The sequence below is a fragment of the Opisthorchis viverrini genome (assembly GCF_000715545.1).
Source record: "Opisthorchis viverrini unplaced genomic scaffold opera_v5_431, whole genome shotgun sequence".
In the NCBI taxonomy this organism is placed as follows: domain Eukaryota; kingdom Metazoa; phylum Platyhelminthes; class Trematoda; order Opisthorchiida; family Opisthorchiidae; genus Opisthorchis; species Opisthorchis viverrini.
The window spans coordinates 250,236-273,163 of NW_008752090.1; the positions used below are offsets into that span (position 1 = coordinate 250,236).

At 43.4% G+C, this 22,928-nt stretch overlaps 1 protein-coding gene across 1 annotated transcript in view; it reads right to left on the reverse strand.

The window, feature by feature from the left end:
• T265_10982 (hypothetical protein) overlaps positions 1–20,960 on the reverse strand; it is a gene marked incomplete at both ends in the record, with an annotated part of 90,480 nt that extends 69,520 nt beyond the window's left edge. The window contains one exon of the mRNA XM_009177511.1: positions 20,922–20,960. Coding sequence (XP_009175775.1) covers positions 20,922–20,960 — 39 coding nt within the window. The remainder of the gene's footprint in view (positions 1–20,921) is intronic.
• Positions 20,961–22,928: the final 1,968 nt, after the last annotated feature.

Sequence of the window (22,928 nt, forward strand, 5' to 3'; positions counted from 1 at the left end):
ATTACTCCCTTTGGCATCTAACTGAATACTACTCTGTAAGCGTGGCATTTTGGCAGTTTACTTAGTAATTCATCACCATTTAAAGGGGCCTTAGCTACTGACAGTAAGGGTTAGACACCTGAGGCTGCATTGAAATGTCTTTAGGTTTCCGGCGCGTCATTTTTCGAGTTCCCGCGTTATACTAAACTTCATTAATTTACATCATTTATATAACTTTTGTCAAAGCGTCGTATTTTATTTTCACAGTTTAGAAACTACTTTAGCGCATTCCCGGACACGCTGTTGTCAGACGAAGTTGTGCGTGCAATTCATTTTTACAGAGATGGATTCACTTATCTTTCCCGGTTATGAATACGAGAAAAATAAATTCGTTCCAAAAGGGAGGCGATTATATTTCTGAAGAACGAACAATCTATATGCTCCAATGATTTCTACGACCACAATGTTGTGTTGGCGGGGGATCCATCGCGGAAACAGTCGTTATGTGGAGAGTGAGGACATAAGGACATTCTAGCCAACATCGGTGTTTCTCCTCAAGAGTCTGAGGTGATCACAAATAAGTGCGGTCTCTGTCATCATCATCATCATCATCATCTCATCATCATCATCATCATCATCATCATCATCATCATCATCATCATCATCATCATCATCATCATCATCATCATCATCATCCATCATCATCATCATCATCATCATCATCATCGTCATCATCATCTGCATCATCAGCAACAACAACAACAGCAACAGCAACATCAACAGCATCATCAATATCATTTTGAACCACGCCCATTAGCGAAATACAAATTCCATTTTTTGACATCTTCAGACACACCCAAGACGGGAGGATGAGTATGTAGCACTTCCTTTCCACAATTTCTAATGGGACTGAAAAAAACTTTGCACTTCCACCATGAATACAAATGTCCCCTTGCACGAAAGGCCGTCCAAGTGAGCTGACGGTAGTTGGGTATGGTTATCGATTTATGGTCGCCCGCCGGCAGCTGAAGAAGGACCAAAAATTATAAGAGCAGTGTTGCACCATCGACCGGCAGGTGATGATAATGGAGTGATTAAGTAAGCTTTACTTGACTCAGACATATGAAGGATCTCGTTCGTCGTGTCTCGTTAGAGGGGCGATATTTGGAACAGCTGACAGCCAGCTGAAAAATCAGACATGTGGCACGTAATCCTGTTTTTCTCAAAATCCTAGAGACAGTGTTTATACCAAAAACACATCCAATTTTGCGACTTCTTTCTGTAGAACTTGCAGTTTTTGCTACGCGCAAAACTGTCAGTGACTGAAACTCAGTCTAATCGGCTAAATTCGGCTACCAAATGCTATTTACTCGATTTGTTTGTAGCTGTGACTTAACTATGCGGTCACTTGGTGCGTAATCTTTTTACATTTAGATGTGTTAGTTAAATTCAGCCTTCTTAAAGAAACTTGCGGACCTAAATAAGGGACAGACCTGCCCTGACCTGACCAATACCTTGCTGCTTCATCCCATCTCTGCTGTTGGCAGAGAAAAATCTGAAGACACGATAGTGTTCATGGTATGATTCGGAAAACATCCTGTATCGGTCTCCCTGATGTTTATTCTTCAGGGAGGTCAGAATGCCTTTAACAAATCCTGTTCTGACTCACGTTTGGGTAAACGTGATTAGGGACGTACGTCTTAGTGTTATTCATTTGTTGTTCAGCAAACTGTCGAAAAACTTTGATGTGGCGGCCTATCACCCGTCATTATGAAGCTAAATGGGGTTCCCTGATCTGTCATCAGTAATCCAACAAATATCCACATTACCGCTCAAAGATCAAATGAAATTGGACTTTGCTGATCGGACTCCAGTTCTGCCCGGGTGTGTGGCTGCTATACCGAAGACGTGTTTGGTTTGGTCTTTTTGCGTGTTCTCTGCACTGTGCTGTTCTCTTTGTGCTTTGTCCTCTTGATCGGTCGCTTACAGAAAGTTTGTCTTATTTGTGTATCAGTATGAAGAATGTGCGGTTCCAACATTTCTTCTAAAGAAGCCTCCTATTGTCAAGAACATTCTTTCCTGTAGCTTTGCATTCTTAGTGTACTTGCAGCGGCAATCTTATTGGATATGCTTGCACTAAACAGCCCAATTCGTTTGTGCTCGTCCATATTGGTTCATGTCTTTGTGTCATTTGTCAATGACAAATCCCCTCAACCGGTAAGTGAGAAATAAAACACACCAGTTTGGGCTCAAGTGTGTAAGTATTTTGTAAAACCCCTTAAGGTGTTACGTACTGAGAAGGCACTAATCAATCGGAGTGAGTTCAGCAGGGCCGGTAAAATTGCAACGGAAACTAGGTGCTATTGACACCAATGCTCTCTTGTGATGAACGTAGTGAAACCCAGACAGGGTGAATCAGTATTTGGTTGCCTGCGGATGTTGATAAATCACATGGTTACAAGTGAAACATCTGGTATGGCCACAAATGAATACTCAGACAGCATTTCAGCTCACACGTGACTAAACGGCAGCAGAACCGAATGGAGAAGACGAGGTCGAAGTTAACACAATCTCACCGGAGAATTCCTCAGGATGGAAATCCTTTCCCATTAACAGCTCTACTGGCTTACGACAGAACTGATCAGATCTGTAACAGTTCGTTCGTTTTGAGTACAACTACGATACTTCAAGTAAGAGCAGACTTTGTTGAAGCTGAGCTGATGCGACACTCGTTCGTTGTCGGGCTCAGATGACAAGGTCTGGGTTATTGGACACGTTGTTCGAATTGTACTCCACCGAGCATAGTTTCTGCAAATGGTACCACGATCCGGGTTGGAGGTATGCTGGAATGCGCACTGCTCCAGGGAAGCCATCCTAATGTTTAGGTCAACCAGAACTCCTACGAATTCACACCAGGTGTCAGGATATTCACTAGTCGCATTTCTTCAACGATGTAGTGCATTGTGTTGACGCAAATTCCACATACACGCACCACATTAGCAGTTGCACAAATAATCAACAAAGCCATTGACCACAACGAACTCTCAAGCGATCGAATACTTCTGTTCAACGCAGCTGTCGAAGTAACCGTATTTTTCACTTCGAATATGATTCATTTTTGGCTTCAGCTGTAGGCAGCACAATTCTGCACTCCGGCTGCCCCTTCCTAATATACGTTTGGTAACAGGTTTTGGAAATCGTTCAGGAATGATAGAGTATCACACTGCGTGATCCGGCCGCAGTGAAAATAACTTATGGTTAAAAGAGAACTGTATTTCAAAGTGGTTATTATTAACCACCAGCAGTGTTGTACAGACTTCTAACCCTACAAAGATAAAAATCGCAGAATATGCTCACGTGAGGTTTTGCATGTAGCTACTTTCACTCCTATCAGAAACACCATACAATCAAGTTCAAGGCACTCAACGACACAAGAAAATGTAGTATGATGATAAACCTCTATCTAATTAGTCCCTCGAGGAGCCAGTTAGCACGTTACCAAGTGATATGCTTTCCGTGATTGAAGGGTGATTGAAGTGCGATCAGTCTCACCTAGCCGAACGGCTAAGGTTTAATCTATCAACCGAGAAGTTTTGAGTTCGAGACCCCATGGAGTCTCGTGCGACACACGATGCTGCTGATTCCAAATAGGGATGAAACAGCTGTTCAGTGCTTCTGGGCTTTCCAGTATAGATTGGCGTCACTTACATGAAGAAATCTCAGTTGGAAATAAACACCAAGTTTGACATCGAAATTCTTACCGGTAAGGGAAGTACTAAACCATCTTCTAAAATAAACCGCAGCGGGTGTTCAAAAGTGAGATCGTGGCGAATCTGACAGTGAACTGTCAACCGTTTTTCCCGTATGAAATGGTCGAAACTTGATGTAATAGGAGGCTTCGGGCTACTGGGGCTCAGTTGCTTATGTCGTGACAATGCGTCGATTAGAATAGCGTCCAGCATATGCCAGGTATATAGCCATCACCTCATGAGTTTGGGCCCAAGTGCCGATGTTGGGCACATGCTTGTACTAAATTCTGACAAGTCAAGTCACGATTCAGGATGCCCTCTCCAGATATGAGCCTTTAGAAGAAACCACATCAGTCCGGGGAAATGTGAAAGCAGTCTGGAAATCGATTGCGGCTTGCAGATGCAGTGAGCTTCCACACCAGCACCCATAAGGCATCCGTTCTGATAAAATACAGGTCATTTTGGCCCTCCGGAGAGCATGCAACCCTCAACGGTATTCACATGAACCTCGATGAAATCAGTAGTTTCTTCAAACGAAATTAGCGTATACTACCATCTATGACACTGGAAACAGAGGGTGATTATGTCTCAGTTAACATGTGATCGGACTAGTGGGTTGTGAGAAAACTCATAGGACTGCCGAGGATATCACGGCATCCTTAGCAAAAACATTCCCGGAACATTCCGATGTCATCCCTCAAGAGAAACTAGTATTGTTTCGATTTTCGGGTTGTTCAAGTAAATTTTGTAATGTAGTTGAGATTTCGTCCTGTAAGTGATACCAATCATGTTGAAAAGCCAAGAAGCACTGCACAACTGTTTCATTCTTATTGAGAATCAGCATCTGTGCGCATCTAATGAAGCTCAAGGGAAAGTGGAACTCACGTTAGCAGTCTGGGCACTTAGCCGTTCAGGCAGGCGTGACTGGTCAACAGTGTGATTAACTAGACATGATATGGAGTTCATCTTCCTTCATTCCCGGAGTCATGTTCGTTTCTGTGCGAATCTCGACAATTTGACCAGATTAACACTTCAGAACATGTCGAGCTTCTTTTCTTGTTCAGCTGCATGCACATGACACTTAGCAAACAGGCGTACCACGTTTATCACTTATCCTTTTTCTATCGTATCTTTGATTGTTCTACTTTGTCTATCTCTCCCCCTATCTGTCAGTTGCTTGTTACTAAGATAAGAGTGTAGTCTAGACGAAAAATGTGCATGTGAAAAATGCAGAGGACACTGTGGAATTTTCCTGGGATCAATACGAAAGTATCAAGTGTTCTATCAAGACCTCCGTTTGTTGCTGTCCGTCATGAAAAGTTGCTAATCAGAGCTGCCTGTTGGTGGCCGGATGTAGACAGAAGTGGCCATACTAAACCTGTGGCGAGCATATTCAACCATACACTGTTACTCGCTTCAGGTCACCAGCCTAGTTACACTCGCATTGCACCTATCCAAATCGCTTTTAACTGGAGTCAGCAAAGCTCTTCGCTCACGTCTCTTACCAAAGCCAAAGAGTCACTCGGAATAAACAGGGCTTCTCAAACAGGACTTTTGGAAATCAACTGACCCAATGCCTAATTGATGCGACCGAAATTCCATCAGGTGTGGTTGCCACGTCACTTATGTCTCTGAGCTTACAGAGGTATACAGTTTCGGTGACGCTGCACTTTTTTATACCTTACGGGAGTGATGGGTAATTAAAAAAAACGTCAGCTGTACGACGTACCATATTGGAATCCACTCAGCACCTTCATGGACTGGTGCGATTTCCATGCGATTCCTCGCCCACTCATCCATTCGCCTCTGCCGACAGGAATTCCTGCACTTTCCAAATCCGACGACAATGACCCATTCTGAATGTATTTTTTGTAATGTGAGTTGCACAGACTCATAAAGAAGGATGAGATCTTCAACTAGTGAGGTCTAGTTGCTACTCCACATATGAACGACATTTCATGGACTTGGTCGGTTAATCGCGATGAGATTGCACACGTGATAGTCGTCGAGCATTGTGGCCAGCTATTCGACCAGCTGGGTAAATGTAGAGGTGAAGAAAATAAGAGCTACATGCGACCAAACAGGCTGACATTTACGTCCAAACTTGCCGTCTCTCCGTAAAATACTAGACAGGTACGCGCACACCGATGACCTTTCAGATTTGTGACTGTTGGAACAGTTGTGTACGGATGCACTTCTCGTAGGTGGATATCCTACATGTTCTGTCTCTCAACACCTCTGCACAAGGCTTTTCAAAACGGAGCTGGGTAGCCAAACATAAATTAGGTCTCGAAGCTAGCCCACAAAGCCAGTGCCTTATATTCTGAGCTACTTATGACTTGGATAATCCCACAGTTAAAAGGGTTAGGGTGGTTTTGTGGGAATGGGGAGGAAATTTTTTGAAAGACAATGACATCCTGCAATTTCAAAAAGGAAACTACTCATAAGGTTGCTGAAAACTCTCCAGTTGTAGAGCATCATAAACGAGAGTTTCAATTGAATCTCGTGAAAACCAAATTGATTTGCAACTGAGTGTATTTCTCGAAGACATCCTGCATTGTTCATTGACAGGACTGATTCAACAGAACAACAGAGTCGATACAAAATTACCTTACATAAGTTCATTGTGGGCTTAGCTGAATGGGGTGGCGAGTGTAACAATATTTTCAACAGATCGACAGTCTGGTGAGGCATGTACGACTTGAGACACTACTTCTCTTATGCGATTGAATGGTCCTGTTGCTAATAACTTGGTATATCCTGTCGCCAGAGAACTTGTCCATGATTTTGTTTCATTTTATTGAGAGTGTGCAGGGCTCTATCAAACTAAAATCACTCAGTTGTTGGTCTAAGCAGATCGTGTGTTCCCATCGCCAGCAATTGTATCACGAACAAGTCAGATACGCTGATTGCTTCACTAGGTTTATGACGAAGTCTGCGCAAAAGTGGCCTAGATCAATGTTAAATTTGTGCTAAAGCTTGACTATCCGCTTTGGTAGTGAAGTAGATTTAAGCTCTGTGTCAGTAGGTAGAAATGTACAGCCGCGCAGGCAGTTTTATACAACAGCCAGTTGAAATACATAAAGACGTGGGATAATGTCTCGGAAGGAGTTATCAAGCGCAGCTTCTCACACGGGTTTGGACGTTGTCTCAAAACGCACGCACTATACTTTAGGTAATAAGTGGAACAATGCTGGCAGACAAATTTAATGATTACGAGGTTGTGACCTTTGTTCCGACCAAGGCTCTGAGACCTAGACAGAGTCATGACCTCGTATATGCGGGTTCGCGATGGCTGTCTACCGACTAACCAGCGTCTGGAACATCTTTACATGGTAAGATAGTGTACGAGGGCACATTACCCGGTCATGGAGCTAAGAGCTTTACCATGAAACTGATCTACAGAGTAAAGGAGTGAGAAGAACGCCAAATACACTCATTTGCATACCATTCTCGTTTTCACAGGAGGATGGCCTGAATCTCAGCTAAATCACTCGTTTATGGTATTCTTCCAATGGATAAGCTGTATAAAATCCACCTTATGTATCCGTTTGCATGACATTCAAGAGATTGTATTACATTTTCATGGGGAAAACTATTCATGAGGTTGCTGTCGAAGAGTTTGCACCAACTTAATGAGAATTTCCCTTCATGAGAATGAAGTAATCTTTCGCTGATCTTCATCTGTATGTAGGAATCTGTATGCAGTAGGAATCACACCTCTCGCTGTAAGTACAGACAGATATTACGCAGTTCAGTTTAAATACTGATTACTTGCTGGTCATCAAAGATCACCATGGAAGACACGGTGATAATTAGACCGATAGTGGTTAGTCATCATAACTTCGTGGAAGCTCATCACAAACGTTGTGATATAGCTAGGCGCAGTCTTTAAAAACGCCTGGATTTCATTCAAGTTCCTAATATACGTACAACCGATAAAGCATGTTCCATTTAACTGATACTGTTCCATAGATCGGGGATTTCTTGAAATGGTTTCCGCAGTACTTTCGCCTAAGCAGCTCTCCTCCTCGTCCAACGCAAGTGGTCTTGTCGTTGCTGCTGTTGTTATTGTTGTTCCAGCAGCTAACAGCCACACAGCTGTAAGAGTGTCGTTCAAATGAGGATAACGTGGACAGATGCAATCTTAGATGTGAACAGCATGGGAAGCCAAGATATTGTTGGTCAACTGCAAGAACAGTCGTAGTTGGCATCCAAGCCCAACTATTCAGAATGCATGAAATGTTAGGTTTCGTTTGATCTGAGATACAAATTTTGCCAACTGTTTTGTTCACATTCAAGCCGGTTTGAAATCCACTCGAGGTGACACAAAAATTGTGCTCTGCGGATTTAACTTATCGAATTAGTCTGCTGTCTTTGGGTGAGTAGTCGTGGTGTTCATTTAGCCTAAGCCTGTCGCCTTTGAAATGAGAGATTCAACGGTAAGATTGGGTAAAATCAGTTTATTTCTATTCGAAAGCTCATTAAGACGCACGCCTCAGTGCTGCTAAACTTGAAAAGTCACACCAATTTTAAAAAGGTACAAAGTCGGGGGAAACGAACACTCCCAGATATACAAAAACTCTCGAGCTTTGAAACATATTGACAGTATTACCTTTTTTTCGCAAAGCCGCATATGAGGTCGCTTCTTTCTGACTGTCCAGATTTCAGTAGGGAGCACTACCACTGTACTTTTCCAACAGAACAGGTTTATAAATAATCTACGCTACTAACATAGATATTCTGCTCTCCGACAAAGCTGCTGTAGGAGGGTTAGGATTTGCATTTACGTCACTCACGTTTGAACAGTTCTCTTCCTGTCCTGACGAAGTTATTCGTACCCAAGAGAGGACTCGAATTTCGCTCATGTTCAAGCTCATCGGTCGTGCCGGAATTCCAACCCCGAACGTCTGTCATGCAAGCCAGCTGCGTTGCGACTAATCCACAAGTACATGCTCCACACAACTGAACTATCACGCCTGAGCAGGAGAAAGTGGTCACGCTTTAGCGATGTGATTCGTTTGCCAAGGCCATCTACACGGTAGTATTTGTTGTACACTTGCAGTGCGGATTGAAGGTAATGGTTGAAGGAGTAATGATTGATCTCCTCAGAGTTGTTGAATCCTAAACAATGTTTTCTTAGTGTTCTCAGACTAAGGAGTATCTTCTCCATACAGACATGCATTTCAATTACCGAATTGAGATCGTTTCGGACAGACCATGAACTCACGCTGGTCCAAACAAGAAAGCAAAGAACGTCAGTGATTCCCAATATGGAACACTAACTGGTCTGGTCCTGATGTTGGCTGCATTACGAGAGATAGGTTGCCTCTCAAGAGGTTACAGGTCATACCAGTTTAATCGACAGAACTGAATGCTAATTACTGCTGTTAAACTAGTGCAAACCTCCCTTGTAGTAAGTCAATTCTTGGCAACAAGGAATACGGATAAAATACCCAAGAGTGATCAGCCTCAACACAAGTATTTGAAGATATTGTTGGGATTACTTCCTTAACTGACCTGCNAATAACCTAAACGACTAAAGGGAATAACATCAGACGTACCGGTTCCGTTCAGGTAGACATGAAACGCCCACTTCCTAGAGAGAATGTGAGCATGTATAGTGATAACTGAAAGGTACCGATGAAAGGTTTTTCTCAGTCTATTTTCAGAGAACGTAGCCTACAAAAGAGNATATCCTTGAGCCGAAATTCGTGCCTTAGACACCTGATTTTTTCGGCTATCATCTCCCAAGGTGCAGATATCCAGATTTATGTGTAATCGATTCATGTGGTTACTCTTCATTAGTCCTTAATCCATGTTGTTAGCTGTTAACATAATCTGTAAGGACAGTCTTCCAGTTATATGGCTCCGAATCTGTGCTTCTCAAATGCGTGGGTCATTTTGTCCGATCCCGTGGGACTGTGGTTTCGGGTGGACAGTGAATGTCGTTACCCGCGTGTGAAAAATGCTAGAGGTATCATTATTGGTCAACTGTCCCAAGAGGAAACACCACCGCGGAGCAGACAATTCGCCATTTTTTTGAGAATAACTATTTTTCCACGTTGTATGGCGCTCACCATGCCGGTCGAAATACGTCAGTGTTTTTGCAGCTTTCTGCAGCAACGTATCGATCGAGCTAGAAGAAAACTCCTTTCCCTCTTGGTCAAAAAAGCGGACATGATGTTCATTTTACACGCAATCGGTGATAGACATAACCAGATGATCAAAAAGCTGTTATTGATACAATGGAAGGGTCATAAAGTAGGATGGATATTTACGTCATAGTGAACAGTTCTTAGTTGGTCGCCTCCCCCGATAGAAAACATCCGGTCAACGTAGATGTCCGAAGAAGTTTCCTGACGTCGAAAAGTATTATGTATACTGTTGTTTCTGATTTATGTATACGTACTTCAACAACAATCGGTCGCATTTGCACGTTCGTAAAAAAAACAACTTATTTGTCTTGCTGAAAATCCTTCCACAGCCCATCACCAGTTTCGTCATTCTTGGCGCTGTCCCCATCAACTGAATGGAAACGGCGAACTACACTCATTTACAACCCAATTTAGTGTCAAAGAGAGATTCGACTGAATCCCAGCTGAATCGCTCGTGTGCTATTTCTCAAATGCCTGTGATGTACAAAGGCCGCCGCATGTTTCAGTCATTCGATTTTAGAGGTCTCACTGTAGATTTTCTTAAAATGGGGTGGATCTTGTACAGTAGAAGAATATTGTAAACGAGGGATTTAGCTACGATTCTCTTGAGACTCTCGTTACAACCAAATTAGTTCACGAATGAGTAGATTTTACAAATAGTTGGTTTGTATTCAAAGTGTTCGTTGCTTCATCATGGGAACTGATTATTTTATCATGACTCTTGCATCGTTAAATTTACTTTGTATATCTTTGTTCAACTGCCCAGACATTTCCCGGTTGACTCGCACTGTATAGAGTTTTTGAATTGGCAGGCTTGAAGCGCATCATTGAATCTGTCAAAGTTGAAATTATTTGTAAAATAAAAACAGTTGGTCAAAAATATTCCAGTATAATATTTTTTTCACCCAGGTGGATTGAGGCAAGTGCCTGTAGTGACTAGAGGTGTCAGATACACTGGGTTACGGGTCATTACTTCGAGCAATTTCTTTTCCTAAAGGCTTGAAAATTCGCCAGACAACGCATAAATTCAAAATACACGGAAAACCAAATAGTACAGAGATATTAATAGAGATGTTCATACTTTACTGGTTTCCAGATGGATTCGGATTTCATGAAATTGGGTTATTTACCAGTGGTATACTTGTTAGATAAGTCTGATTATAGAATATTTCTCTCCCAGTAGAAAGATAAGCCGTACAAATTTAGGCTAAGCGTATCTAATAGTGCCTGGTATCTAGTACATACGTCGACCTAGGGGTAACTATATCCCCAGACCCCGCGTTTAGGCCCCGAAAATCTACCGATTTCAATTTTGCATTCTGTTATCGCGTGGTAAGTTAGCAATCCTCACACACTACACCGTGGGGTGTCAGATATACTTGGCCATTTGCTGTTGAGTTCTCCAGGATAGGATTTCGGAAGTAAACTTGATGCTCAGCCACTACTATCGGCTGCAGCCGAGCAAACACCCCAGATACGACGGGGAGCGCCCACTTTTTTTTAATACCCAATAGTGTGGGTAGATAACTTCACATTGAGGTGTTTGTTTCGGTCCCGATTTCACGAAAGAAATACTTGCATGTCTCTGGCGCTTGACATCAAACAGTTGGACTAACCAACCTTGGCATCATGTCCATACTTTGACCTGCATGTCAAGATGACTAATACCAAAACGTAGTGCTCGCAGCCGCTCTGAACTACGGATGAACGGATTTTTGGATATTCGCTGAGGCGCCGGCAGATTGTCCTAATTCGTCTTTTGAAACGACACTGAAAGAGACTTGAAGATAGGGTGGGGTCCATCTTGAGTGTTTTCCGACCTCGAAGATAATGTGCAAAATCCAGTATCGTTGTAGGATATTGTGTTGAAATCCGTAGAAATGTTATGAAACATCCAGAAGTGTTCAAGGGAAAGCTGCGGTGGGATTTTCGACCACACGTATATTCTCCACCTTACTGGAATTCATCGTGTAGGTATACAGGGACTGAATGTGCGGCCACTTGACTAAAATTGTAAGGCTCTTGCTTCATGACCAGGTGTCTATCGTGCAACTGGCAAATTTGTTTTGAGGTGGGATTTTTTATCTAACCGGCTTCTGACCGATTTAGACATCTGGCTGTTAGCGAACTGTTTAGTCAGTCAGTGACTGGATTCAGCTTAGATGCTACTGTTATACGGAGTAGTAATTCTGTGCTCAGATCCGGACATATCGTCCGTTGTCCAGACTGGCCGGTGCTCCTTTATCGCGCCAGGTCAAAAGTGCACCTGCATCTCGTGAGAAACCACGCTGTCATGTCTGAAAGATGCATTGAGCAACTCAGATGCTGAAGTTGCCTGCGTGCTTTAAGAAAGAGACACCAATTGGCAGCACATGAATTGCTTCGATTTTTGAGCTGTTGCTTGACTGAAGCTTGGGACCAAAAACAAAGCCACAGTCAAATAGGTCTAGAGAAACCTTGTTTTCTAACCAGCACAAACTTTATAAAAAAAAACTTGAGATAAAAAAGGCTAGTAAATTAATTTATTGTCAGCTAGGAAAAATATTTCGTTAGCAATGACTTTCTTATGATATCTTCAAATTCAAAATACGATTGGTAGATCTACTTCAAGAAGTTCATTCCTTTGCATCAACCATAGTTCTTCAGGTAGTTGAACCTTAAGTACATTGTTCCTTGGCGCTACACCTAATGACAGCAAACAACATATGTCTGCGAAATGTCTTCTCAATTTACCCCGCACAATTTCTGTTTTGTAGTGAAGAAAACCTTTCCCGTAAAACAAAGGCGAAAAATTGTCTAGCTGTGACACCCTTTTGGGGCCTAGCTGCCATACCGACTGAAGGAAGCACGAGGGCTGAGATACTGCCAGGCTTCCCAAGCCTAGACAGGAGCAGTCAAGATGCAGGGGTTGGGTTATGAACCAAAGAGCTCCCAGTCAGTGAGTTCATTCTTTAACCGCTGAGCCATCTCGAGCTACTGTATAACAAACTCACCGTCGTAGCATGGGCTGAAGCGCTATGTCATTCTTTCACTTCCAGAAACTGAAGGATGTTAATCGTTTCGGAAGTAAACTTGATGCTCAGCCACTACTATCGGCTGCAGCCGAGCAAACACCCCAGATACGACGGGGAGCGCCCACTTTTTTTTAATACCCAATAGTGTGGGTAGATAACTTCACATTGAGGTGTTTGTTTCGGTCCCGATTTCACGAAAGAAATACTTGCATGTCTCTGGCGCTTGACATCAAACAGTTGGACTAACCAACCTTGGCATCATGTCCATACTTTGACCTGCATGTCAAGATGACTAATACCAAAACGTAGTGCTCGCAGCCGCTCTGAACTACGGATGAACGGATTTTTGGATATTCGCTGAGGCGCCGGCAGATTGTCCTAATTCGTCTTTTGAAACGACACTGAAAGAGACTTGAAGATAGGGTGGGGTCCATCTTGAGTGTTTTCCGACCTCGAAGATAATGTGCAAAATCCAGTATCGTTGTAGGATATTGTGTTGAAATCCGTAGAAATGTTATGAAACATCCAGAAGTGTTCAAGGGAAAGCTGCGGTGGGATTTTCGACCACACGTATATTCTCCACCTTACTGGAATTCATCGTGTAGGTATACAGGGACTGAATGTGCGGCCACTTGACTAAAATTGTAAGGCTCTTGCTTCATGACCAGGTGTCTATCGTGCAACTGGCAAATTTGTTTTGAGGTGGGATTTTTTATCTAACCGGCTTCTGACCGATTTAGACATCTGGCTGTTAGCGAACTGTTTAGTCATTCAGTGACTGGATTCAGCTTAGATGCTACTGTTATACGGAGTAGTAATTCTGTGTTCAGATCCGGACATATCGTCCGTTGTCCAGACTGGCCGGTGCTCCTTTATCGCGCCAGGTCAAAAGTGCACCTGCATCTCGTGAGAAACCACGCTGTCATGTCTGAAAGATGCATTGAGCAACTCAGATGCTGAAGTTGCCTGCGTGCTTTAAGAAAGAGACACCAATTGGCAGCACATGAATTGCTTCGATTTTTGAGCTGTTGCTTGACTGAAGCTTGGGACCAAAAACAAAGCCACAGTCAAATAGGTCTAGAGAAACCTTGTTTTCTAACCAGCACAAACTTTATAAAAAAAAGCTTGAGATAAAAAAGGCTAGTAAATTAATTTATTGTCAGCTAGGAAAAATATTTCGTTAGCAATGACTTTCTTATGATATCTTCAAATTCAAAATACGATTGGTAGATCTACTTCAAGAAGTTCATTCCTTTGCATCAACCATAGTTCTTCAGGTAGTTGAACCTTAAGTACATTGTTCCTTGGCGCTACACCTAATGACAGCAAACAACATATGTCTGCGAAATGTCTTCTCAATTTACCCCGCACAATTTCTGTTTTGTAGTGAAGAAAACCTTTCCCGTAAAACAAAGGCGAAAAATTGTCTAGCTGTGACACCCTTTTGGGGCCTAGCTGCCATACCGACTGAAGGAAGCACGAGGGCTGAGATACTGCCAGGCTTCCCAAGCCTAGACAGGAGCAGTCAAGATGCAGGGGTTGGGTTATGAACCAAAGAGCTCCCAGTCAGTGAGTTCATTCTTTAACCGCTGAGCCATCTCGAGCTACTGTATAACAAACTCACCGTCGTAGCATGGGCTGAAGCGCTATGTCATTCTTTCACTTCCAGAAACTGAAGGATGTTAGTCGTTCCATGACGTTATCATTGATGGAATTGTTGAACCACAGAATGTCTACGATACGAATCAGAGATCTAAACTTCAACTGGTGGCTCCGCTTGATGATCCCGTAATTTTAAAGTGGGTGTTTATCTCAACTCTGTGATTTTCTTTGGTCAGTTAGGCATCCGTGCCGCTTGTGGGACGACACTTTGAAAAGAAACATAACTATTTGACGGGGTGTTCATGTGACAGTCAAAGTTAATTTGGAAAAATGCTTAAACTTTCACGAGACTGCACGATAAGTGTTTGGGATCAGTGGCTTGTGAATTTTGGACAAAGGGTCATTTAACCGGACGCATCTGCGCCTATCTCATGTGTCCCGCTAAAAGTGAGAGGCGTTATCTGACTGAAATTTTCGGAATCCAAACAATTCCTAATAAACATATAATTGAGTGAGGGGGTTCCAAGCCAAAACTAGTTCGTATTTTTATCCTTGATGTGAATGCAAAAGCAGCTTTCATGACTAGGAGTAGCCCGAATGGCCTGAACGTGATTCTAGTAACATACAATAACACTTTCTGATTGATATGTGCGGCGGGGATGCGGAAATGTTGGGATATGGGCCAAAGCACACATAGGAAAAAAGGATTGAATACTTGAAGGAAAAACGAACCTGCAACTTCCCGCTTAGCGGGTGAGTCTCCTACCTAATAAGCTATCGTGGGCGATGTCCGAAGTCGCAATTATGCACAAAGGCGTCAAAAACATTCCCCTGTGAATCTCTGATGGTTGCAACATGTACCGGTTGGGTCGGTTTATGTTCGGGGGTAGGAGGAACGTATAGAACGAAAGAATTTCGCTACTTCCCTGAAGAGGATGAAACCCACTTCCCCTTTTCTCCAATCCCCTGCGTTTCTGGCTAAGCCGAATGGGACTCAGCTTGGAGCAACGTGTCCAACTCTGTGTGATACTCCATGAAAATTTAAATTTAATTTACCTATGGTCCATCACTGTCCTCTGGAGCGGTTTTTTTGAGGGAAACAACAAGAAATTTAAATTGCATGGTTTGTTATACATATTGCACGTGCATTCGCAAGCTGAAAGAGACTGGAACCAGTTTTTGCCCGATCTCATGACATCAGTATTGAATAAATTGGATGATTTGTTTGATATTTACAGTCTGTGACAAGATGACATCGGTTGCCATGGAGGAAAATGTATGGGTTATGAGAGGAGGGACTGATGTCTGCTTGTATTCCCAGCGAGTGACTGAAAGCGTAAGTAGCCACAACGAGTCGCCTTACATACTGACTGGGAAATGCGGCCGACACCTACACACACTCCACATTTTGCAACAAACAGCAGTGTAACCATAAGGTAGGCCTTGTTAGTTTAATTTGCCTTCGTCATAGTAAAAAAGTCGTGGGAGTCCTTTTGTGTGTGTCATTTGTACCTCTCCCTCGATTTATACGCAACGCGGATAAAAACAGAAAAGGTTTTTGGTGTTGTTTCCTTCGAGGATAAGTACGTGTGACCAGGGGTTGTTGTAACCGAATTCCGTGATGCTGTCCGCTGGGCTACTCGGACCCAGGGGACCCAAGCTATGGAGTGAATCAACTCGCTGACTGTTTATTCCGTTTCAGATGTTGGCCAACCATATGTGATTGTATTCAAACTTTCTTACTCACATCATTCTTTCTATGAAGGATTGGTTTGAGGTAGTGAGTTCACTCCATCATCAGAAATCACCCAGAAATCAAAGGAAACTACATTCCGAAAAGTGGTAGTTGGGGTCTAGCCCGTCCATCTGACAGAAACTTAACAGGAAATCACAGCTGCTATGGCATATCAGTTGGCATTTTTTGTTTTTCTTTCAATGTGAAGTCCTCGTGATTGCTTCACTACTACTTTACATCCGTAATACAGTGTCATTGTAAGCGGGAAGAAATAACGCTGGAGTCTGCAAGATGTTCTGGAATTTTTTATTCAGAACAAGACAAGAAATGCTCCTTAGGACGAAACCTTCCTTGTAGACAACATACACATATGTTTACTTTGAATAGCGATCAATATTCCACTCTATAGGCACTTGAATGTTTAAATAGATAAACATTCATCGATCCACTTGTGAAAATCGGCCGACTAGTATGGGTTTCAAGTAAATAGTTGACCATTTTCGAGGAATGGTGAAGATAGTTTTGTAAGTTTGTGGCCAAGTTGGACTACACAGAAACATGACCGATAGTGCCAGACATACTGGTTGATCGGAAATCGACGTGAGTAATCCTAAGGTAAAAACCTATGTCTCATGTGTCACGGGGAAATCTATCATGAAAAGTCAATTTTTACGAAACGGTAGCGCTTGGAGTAAAGGTGAGCATGAGTAGATTCTCGAGCACACTCAAGTTCTTCAGTATCGAACTGGCAGTTGACCATCCAAAAGTGTTCAACGGCTTTATGAGTAGTATGTTATGTTAAGAAAATACCTGTCCTTTAAACGATGTGAATCAAAATGGAAATTGGAGGCAGAATCGGCAGGTAGCAAGATAATGTGTGCTACATGAATGTTCTCTACACCTTTCAGAATGGTCACACCAAAAGACCTAGATGCTTGATTCCCACAGTGATTTGTTTCATCCGCGGCGCCCAGCACTTCATTTTTGATGGCCTACCTTTTCCGTTCTACAAGCTCTTCCCCATGAGACTACGAATAGTTTGTTCTAATGTTTGGCCACAACAACACTGGTGGTGGTTGAAGGTGGCAGACAGGCAGATAGGTAGTCAGACAGACAGACACAGACAGGGAGGTCAGCGGTTTTCCAAAAACGCGTCTAGGTCCTGGTTAGTAGATGCGTCCTTATCCGACACTTATCATCGACACTGCTTTGGCCGTATTAAGGTCAGCTCACGGAATAACAGGCCACCATCAAGCACGGATGTATGCAGTGGCTGGAATGATAGACAAAAATAACAGACGAATTTTGGGACAAGAAGACTACTGGCTATTTGTCTGACGATTGGACAGACAACTGTACCATAACCAACTGCGATTTTCGTTGGCTTTCCGTTACAGCTGTCAGTCATAAGATTCGTCATGGACTATCGAAATTTAGTGCCATGTTCAATGCAACCTACTACCATATGTGGCAACATTATCCGTATCCACATTTTTACGGACTCCGAAAGAACTACGGGTTCAAATGCTAGTTTTGGTAGGCATCAAAGACTTTGGTGTACCCTGCCTGGTTCTTATTGGACCAATGGACCATTCCACAGCTTCGTTCTGCTTTCTGTGGGTCCACACTAAAGAAGAGGGCACTGGTCTTGAGTGGAGCTCTCAGTGGAGCGCATCAGTAGTGTCGGGGTTTGACCCTCGGATATGCGAGGTGCGCATGTTACCGCTACTCAAGCTACGAACGCTGGACACAATTGAATTACCAAGTCTGAAAGGGCGAACGTGTTAACGATTTGGTGAAGTAATAGGCTTGTCCGGGGCTCGGATGACGACCGGTTAACTGTCGATCGATTGATACGCCCCTCAGAACCTCCGAGCCAGGTAGTGCCATGGACGCCTGAAACCTGCTGGAGATTTTTGATGAGTCTCTCTCTCTCTCTCCCCTCCAGGCGCGAGTTGGTCACACTGCTGACCAGCCTTTCTTGGCCGAACGGTTCAAGCTATTAGCCGGGAAGTCGCGGGTTCAAAACTCCCTGGAGCTTCATGAGATGCGCACTGTTGATGACTCCCAGTGAGAACGAAATCTCAGCTGAAAATTACCAAATCTCCTCACTGTTGATGACCTCCAAGAAAACTAGATTTTTGAGAGTCTCTCTCTCTCTATCCCCTCCAGGCGCGAGTTGGTCACACTGCTGACCAGCCTTTCTTGGCCGAACGGTTCAAGCTATTAGCCGGGAAGTCGCTGGTTCAAAACTCCCTGGAGCTTCATGAGATGCGCACTGTTGATGACTCCCAGTGAGAACGAAATCTCAGCTGAAAATTACCAAATCTCCTCACTGTTGATGACCTCCAAGAAAACTGAAACTCGAATCGAGTGCTCCTTCCTTTTGGTGTGGACTCAGCGGAACAAGTATACCAGGGCGTAGAGGAGGAGAACTGTTCAAGAGACAGTGATGTGAACATGAGTTCTACAAATCCGAAAACCACGTACAACCATAATAGTCATCTCTATTCGCAGCTTCACGGCGGTAGGTGTGTAGACAACTCGTGATTGTCATGCTGTTGGATTTGGGCCTTACCAGACTCACTCATAATAACAAAAGAACGATACAGCATCCAAACGTGACCACAAATTCATTTCATTTTCCCTTGGTCTTCGGCTGCCACGATGCGCTTCCGTAGATATGTGACTTAATTAAGTTTACACAACACAGCCAATCGGAATGCGGATCGATTAGCGCTCCAGAGAGCGTTGACTCAGCAATTTGGACCGAGTGGATGGCGAAGCGCCGACATTGGCCATACTCGAGTCCGCTCATCTCCTTGCTCGGTTTTACGGTTGTAATTGGCACGAGTGGAACACAAACGTTATGGTCAGTATGTACACTAGATTGCATTTACCGTGGCACGCATTCGATGGCTCATGAGATTGCACTCATGCCGATTTTTTCATTGTTTAGCGCTCGGGTATTCCATTGTTCGTGTTTCAAGACGACCGTATTTGCAGTTACATTCTGTTGCTGTCTTCAGTGTACCTCCTATTTCTCTAACAGTTGATGAGTTCTGGACAAATACTCAACAAGAAATCATGTTGCGTTTGTCCTTTCACGTTACTTCAGCTGCAAGCTGTGGAATCATTTATGAATTCTGATACTTACCACTTCAAGAAAAGAACGCATTTTCTTGCACTTCATGAGACGAGGTCACACATGCTGTTTTGAAATGCCATCCATAGGGTCATAAGTGAGTTGGTCAATTTTGAAACACTTTTCAAAGTGCCTAAGTAGCAACACAGATTACTCAGGACATGTATGCAGCAAATAAACGGTTATTTGTTTCGGGGTTATCGAAGAATACACTTACGTCCGAAGGTTGAGCAACATCCACCGAGAGAATACCACGTAACACGGAACTAGGAGGTCGTTCAAATTTTCACGTATTGTGATGCACTCGTTACTCAGACCAAGATGTGAATATACGGAGTGTCGTTCAGAGGGGACTTACGGATGGGTTGGGTTTAATACCAAGACAATGACAGGTGCCGCACCGTCAAATAAAAGAGGTTAGACTGAATGCTAAGTATTTCAAAAATCGCTGCATGTGCCCAGACTCGCTGAAGTGGAGCAACTGAGGAACCAAATAGATTTCGCCTTATTTTAATGACGGAGAGTCAAGCTTCCAAAGGTTGCTGCACCACCACTAACCTACACGGATTTTTCCGAAATATTCTCCAAAAAATTCAACATCTTGACAAATTTCATTCTTTAAGATATGTGAAATTATACGAAATTTCAGGCTGCGAGTAACATGAGGACCCAAGTTCATGACGACTTTTCCGCCTCTTATTCCACCGTTGGCTATGTTATGATGATTGTGAGCCCCCAGTTTTCCCTAGAGTGGCATGACAAGTTGATGTTGGCGGCAGTTTGCTATCGGTTTGTAGTCCAGGTGTCACAAACAGTTCATTTCAAGACAAATGAAAATCTCTGTACGTCGCCAGCTACACTAATTATTTTGGCGAACTTGGCATCTAGGATTGCTGATACCGGTTACTAAGGCATGGACAGAATGGTAGCTGTTGGTGATAAACCAAGATAATTCTCAATTTTTGCAGCTGAGGTGAAAATTAAGTACGGAACTGACAATCTGTTCATCCGCTTTCCGTCATCATCACAGCCTACATCATTAGACAGCATCCATGCCAGGTGATTCATGTTTCATTTTCCACGCCGTAAGCAGAATGTATCCATGTGTCCAGAATGGATCACAAATTCTTTGTGATATTATTTCTTTGAAAGAATATTTTCTAGACGAAGCTATGCAAGAGCATGTTAACAATGATCCAGTCTTCTGACGGGTAAGCTAGGCGTCTGGGAAAAACTGCAGATCCATTGCAGGCGTTCACCACAAGCCCCATAGTAGTGAACGAATATAGATAACTACGTACCTGTTCATCCTCCGGTCTGAACAACCCGAGCATGCAGATCATTCAGACGGTCGCATAAGCGGATCAGCAGAAGCGGCTAATGACACTACCCAGCATGTGCATGGACTGGTGGGGCCTAGGTCTCTCTACCTCGCAGTTACGGAGGCCAGTGACCACCCCCTAAACTCTGAAGAACTATGATAAACTTTAGCGAAGTACCACTCATTTGCAAACAAATTTGGTTCTGCGAGAGACTCACCTGGAACCCAGCCGAATCTTTCGTTTGTGATGTTTTCATGCTAAACTTTAATACCAGTTTCGGTTAAATGATTATAATGGGACGCAACGTGTATAGAATGCATTGTTACGTACGACCTTCCGAAATATGATTATGGCGGGGGGGGGGGGGAAAAAACCTGTTTTAGCGATCAATGATGGTGTGTTACATGTTAGCCACTGTAGTGCTAAATGTCTGAATTAGCTACACGGATGAGCCCACTTTGAAATCAGTTTGGTCTGCAGTGGAATGATCGGAGCAAATACGATTACTATGCAGTTAGATACTCACACTACTAACTCCGAAAGATGGAGTAAAAACCGAAACATATGTATGTATGCATGTATGTCGCCGGACACGCAGTATTTCGGGGTTTGGGGCAGGGATCTAGAGTCCGTATAGAACTACCCACCTAACAATAATTCATCGATGGTTGATCAGGGGGCTGTGGATCTGTTCAGCGAGCTTGGGAATTATCTAGCAAACATCTCACCACAAATCGAGGTGACATCATTAGTGCGCGGTTGGTGATCAACCACCAATGAAAGCATTCGAGCTACTCATATTCCGATACATTTCTAGCAATAATTCTAGGAGCGATAAAATGACGGTTTTGTAAGTATGAATCTGTATCGTTTGACTAGTCATGATTCAAAAGCCGGAGTTAATATGGTCGAGTAAGTGCTGAGTACACGATAATCTCGAAAACGTATTCCCTGTTAAAGCCATTCGGAAGTACTGTCAGATCTCTACGAAATAGTTCGACCAGTAAGTAAAAGAGACAAATTCGTGTTGAGCCTGTAGATGACGCACTAGCTTTCCTCTATCACCTTCACCTATATACTCAGAAGGGAAACTGAATTTTGCAATCGCATGCACATCAGACCGAAATCGGTTGTGTTAGCTGTTGACCATACTATAGAGGAAAATGTCAGTAGCTCAAGTAGCGTAGATGATCCGTTGCCTGTTCGCTGGGCTGAACAATTTGATTGCAGACGTTTCACCACCAATCGAGGTGACATCATCAGTGCGTTATTGGGAAGCGCATTGGTACGTAGCGGTGGGTTAGTGGTTGCGCGTTGGGTAGTCTTACGCGTGTGTTAATATACGTGCTGCTAGCAGGGTATGACCTTTGATCGCGATTGGTTGTTCGGTCGGTCGGTTCCATTGGTTGCTCCGTTGTCCCCACTCGCCGGTACCCACGTGAACTTTGAGCTTGGCATTCCCTGCCATCGTAATCTATCTAAGCCTGGACTGGCCTCAGTCCTTTCGAGTCCCAGCTTGTGACCTTTATTGATTTGACTCCGAGGAGTTCCTTGTTTCTTTGTTTGTGAATCCAATATTCGATCCTCCTTGAGTGTTCCGGTTGAGATGTTGGTCTTTTGCACGTAGGGGTGCGTAAATTGGATCCAGTCTGATGCCCCGGTTGGTCGAATCCGGCGTGGAGTTCCATGCTTCCAGAAATTCTCTTCCGTGTCTAATATCTCCGTATGCCAAAATTCTTGCGTTTTCCAGATTGAATTTGTGGCCTTCTTGGTACTCATGTGTGGATACCAGGGACAGGGACCATGTCTCCTGAAGGCCGCGTTGTGTTCTTTTATTCGTGTGCATACTCTCCTCCGCCGGTACCACGTGAACTTTGAGCTTGGCATTCCCTGCCATCGTAATCTGGTTAAGCCTGGACTGGCCTCAGTCCTTTCGAGTCCCAGCTTGTGACCTTTATTGATTTGACTCCGAGGAGTTCCTTGTTTCTTTGTTTGTGAATCCAATATTCGATCCTCCTTGAGTGTTCCGGTTGAGATGTTGGTCTTTTGCACGTAGGGGTGCGTAAATTGGATCCAGTCTGATGCACCGGTTGATGGAATCCGCCGTGGAGTACCATGCTTCCAGAAATTCTCTTCCTTGTCTAATATCTCCGTATGCCAAAATTCTTGCGTTTTCCAGATTGAATTTGTGGCCTTCTTGGTACTCATGTGTGGATACCAGGGA